The sequence below is a fragment of the Halyomorpha halys genome, unplaced genomic scaffold (assembly GCF_000696795.3).
Source record: "Halyomorpha halys isolate HHAL.00 unplaced genomic scaffold, Hhal_1.1 Scaffold627.1, whole genome shotgun sequence".
NCBI classification, from domain to species: domain Eukaryota; kingdom Metazoa; phylum Arthropoda; class Insecta; order Hemiptera; family Pentatomidae; genus Halyomorpha; species Halyomorpha halys.
Genome location: NW_027111080.1, coordinates 513,164 through 517,295, shown reverse-complemented (window position 1 = coordinate 517,295; position 4,132 = coordinate 513,164). Strand labels below are relative to the sequence as shown.

The window sequence follows — 4,132 nt, the reverse complement described above, 5'->3', positions numbered from 1 at the left end:
AAAAAAAAAAAAAAAATTTATATCATTTTACTTAACAAAATGTGATCTTAAGGCTAGATTGTGAACCTCTCCAAAATGTTTTAACTTGGTAATACAAAGCTAACGTTGTGTATCACTATACTTGCATTGTGTTTATAAAGAAATTATTTATAAAAATTAATTTTTAATTCTAACTAGAGAATAGTAGAGTTCGTTCGAACAAGATTATTATATTTAATTAATTAAGTTTAGTTTTAAAATGATTCTTTTTTTTATATAAACCATGTTATGTCAAATGGTAAAAAAATGAGTTAAACTTGGCTGTTTATTATTTAGTAATACTATCCATTTTTTTAATAAAAACGGAATTTGGAAAAGCTAAATTCAAATTTTTAATCGTAAACGTAACATTATCAATAAAATAAAATAAATTAAGTTAGTTAGTTAAAATAAAAATAAAAATGATGAAATAATATGACCTTCCAAATAAAGATAAAAATATTGTTGCTTAGTTTTCAAGGCAGGCCTTGTACATTAATTAGTATTTTTACTGAATTTTAAAGAACTTGAGACAGAAGATAAGAAAATAATGTAAAATATATGTTATTTTTAAATAATTAAATGTTGTACAATAATAAACCAACTGGTATTAATTAATTTTTTTTTAAATTTTATTGAAACATATTACAAGAATATATGAAATAAGTAATTATTTATATAAAAAAAAAAGTAATGAAATAATTAAAGTGAATAAGAGTCAATTTCTCAGAATATCTCAAGTTTACGTAACTAAACAATATAAACACAAATATATACATTTAAAATATACTAATTATAATTAACTACCATGAAAAAAAACCTTTAAAAGGAACGGATAAAGAAATGAAATAAAAGGCAATTTTGTAAGTGGAAAACCTCGTTTTTCAATTTGCGTAATGTGATTACTCCCGAAGAGCTGAAGCAAGAAACGCCCTTCTTGGGATTTCTCTTAAATACCATGAAAGCAGGGATGAAGGGAATGTTAAATCCAAAGCAATATTACTAATGTCGTATTCAATAAAGTTTAGCAACTAATTAAAAAACATAAAAAAAAGAAGAAATAATATACTCAGTATTATAACGGTTCATTACGTTATAATTAAGAAGTATTATTCAAAACCAATAAATTAATTTGAAAAACTTAATGTTATGTTTAAAATTATGGAATATGTTAAAGATGTTAATGCCATCCTCTAATATCAGGATTTAGAGATCTCTTGTCATGTTATATTGTGATATAATTTATTCTAACAAATTATTGTTTGTAAAATACATAACTACACAATATATAATTATTTTAATTTGATAATCAACTTCAAATAACTTAATAAAAAAAAAATTAAACTTAAATCTTTGCGAGCGTTATTCATGTTTTATGATTTATAATATTATAACGTAAAAATTCCAATGTTGTATTTCTACATAAAGTATGTCTTATCATTGGGATTTGAAATATCGTGAAGTTCTATTATTCGGGTAATCGGATGATTTAATTTTTTTTTATATATATTTTATTTATGATATTTACAATCGTATTAAAATATATATAACCTGAAAATTTGCTATTAGTTAAAAATGGCATGATACAAATATGTGGCGAATCTATCCATTGATAGAACTTCAATGCTTTAAACTGAATATTTTATTTGTATGATAAACATCTTTTTTACAGTTTTTCATTTATAGAAAAATAAATAAATAAGAAGTCTAAATTATTTATAATATTATTCTAAAAAGGTTTAAAAAAAAACACGGTGCTGTATTTGAAGAGCTCTTTCTAAACACGTCATAACTTACATTTTTCAAACTTTTCAAGGATAAGAAAAAAAAAATTTAACTTTTGACCAAATTAACATATTTTCAGTTTTGCATATGAGAGCCTTCGCTAAGGATTAAGGAGTAATTCATTGCGAGCACCAATCCGATTAGTTCAGTATTTTTTAAAAAATCATTTTGTTAAACTTTGCTATAACCGTTTTAGAGCGAGCTTTTGATTTCTTGCTACGATTAATTTATTAATAAAACTATTATATTTATTAGTAAAGTTTCTGCCATTGTCAAACTAATCATTATAAGTTATCACCCTAGTCAATAAATGTATATTTCTTACATACAACATAAAAAAAAAAACGTATTTACTTAATATTTTAAAAAATCACTTTTTTCACATTTTATCCTCATACATTTAATCCTAGAACTATTTTTATGAGGAATATATATAACTATATCATTAAATGAAACAAACCTTCACTATTTCATACATTGAAATTTTATGTATCTTAATTACCATTAAATTAAGGGTCATTGGTTAGATTTTACTTTTTCAAGTTTATTTGAGTCAATTAAAATCTGTATGGTCGTGATTTTAATTTTAGACACATAATTTTTCGACGATTGTGATGCAAAATCTATTTGTATCGACCTAAAGATTGTTCCACGTCTGCAAATATTATAGGTACATATGGTACTTGAAATCCATAGAACTAAGCCCATAAACCGTTAACGATGCATATTTATTTTAATTTTATATGAAATTAATTAATAAATAATTAACAGAACTATCTGTGCTGGATTTTTATTTATGATTTTGTTTTCTAATTTACAAAAAGTTCTCAAAACAATTTCTGTTAAAGAAAAAATACTATAGTGGTATTAGAAAGAGAAATATAAATTAAAATATGTAAACATGGTTTAATATTTAAAATTATATAAAATAAATTAGAAAATAAGGACTAAAATGTGTAAAAAAAAAAATTAAAGTATGGTGAAATATTAAAAAATATGTTAAATAAAATTACTTTAAAATTTAAAGTTATCACGAATTGTTCCAGGAGGCAAAAGCATGTATATAGAAGTTGCAGGAAAAAATATTAAAATCGTATCTATGATAATTTTAGTGGGAACATAGCATATAGCCTTAGCCAAAAGTATTTTAAAGACACTATGACAAATTATTTATTTTATTATTTAGATTTATTGTTCCATTTAAAATTATAGTTGAAAAAGTTAAACTTTTTTCAATGCATTCCCTTTACTGCTTTAGTTTCATTTAATACAAATTGTGAGTGTCAAATAGTTTTGAAGGCCATACAGATTATATTTAAATAAAATATATAATAAAGAAATCTAAATTATTAACATTAGCAATGAAAGTAATGTTACCCCAGAGGAGGACCTCCGTTCAGAGGCTTGCCGCTCCATGATCTCCCTGAGACCTCCTGCAACTTCTCAATGACTAAAGATGCGACTCACCCCGGACCGGGTTGGAACAGTCTCGAGTTCTTTTTTTAAAAGCGTTGCCGGCAGACTGCAAGTCCTCACTTGGAGGGGTGTATTTTAATTCTGGCCTCAATGGGGTCGAAAAGGACTTGGCACCGCGACCGAATATCAAACCACTCAGTCATATTGGCCCCGTCGTCACCGAACCGCTTATATATAGTCCTATGTCAGTTTCGGTAGCTAAATAACGTTTATCTATTACCAACTTATCAGTAGAATCATTAGTATAGTCAACCAAGGCAAAAATGGGATTATTAAAAAAAAAAAAAAAAAAATCCAACACAGTAACATTTTTATATACGTCATATTTTGATTCCTGCCTATTTCGGATATACTTTACATTAAATAATTAATTAATGTACAGTCAAGACCCCGCAAACAGTCCCCTCACGTTCCATTAATTTCATGGCGTAGCCTTTGGCTAATCAAAGGGAGAGGACTCAGTAAGGTATATATAAATACATTCCATGTATTATATTTATGAAGTACTAATTTTATTTTAATGAAGGGTATGAAAAAAAAAAAAAAAAAATTAGACCCTGCTTACTGACCGAGTCGGGACCGAGACATCGCCAGTTAATCGGGAGGCCCGGTTAATCCAGAGTATTTAAAAGACAAGACACCAGAATCTGACTTACTCATTAGATAAAAATTAAAAAGCAATCCACACTTCATATATAAGCAGATTGGGGATATGTACATTTATATATTACGAAGTTAAATTTATTAGAGTAATTTAAAATAGGAAGAAATAAAATCTAGAGAGGTGGTAAATACAGAATGCGTAAAAGAAAAGACTCCGATATTAATTGAATTTATATATTAGATAAACATT

At 25.8% G+C, this 4,132-nt stretch overlaps 1 protein-coding gene across 5 annotated transcripts in view; it reads right to left on the bottom strand.

Moving 5' to 3' along the window:
* Sesn (Sestrin) overlaps positions 1-4,132 on the bottom strand; it is a 265,432-nt gene that overhangs the window by 33,602 nt on the left and 227,698 nt on the right. The window contains exon 1 of one of the 5 annotated variants that reach the window (XM_014427230.2): positions 3,181-3,234. The exons of the other annotated variants lie outside the window; for them this stretch is intronic. Within the exon in view, the coding sequence (XP_014282716.1) occupies positions 3,181-3,219 (39 nt within the window). The 5' untranslated portion in view covers positions 3,220-3,234. Of the gene's footprint in view, positions 1-3,180; positions 3,235-4,132 lie in introns of those variants that run through there. 5 annotated transcript variants of the gene reach the window in all.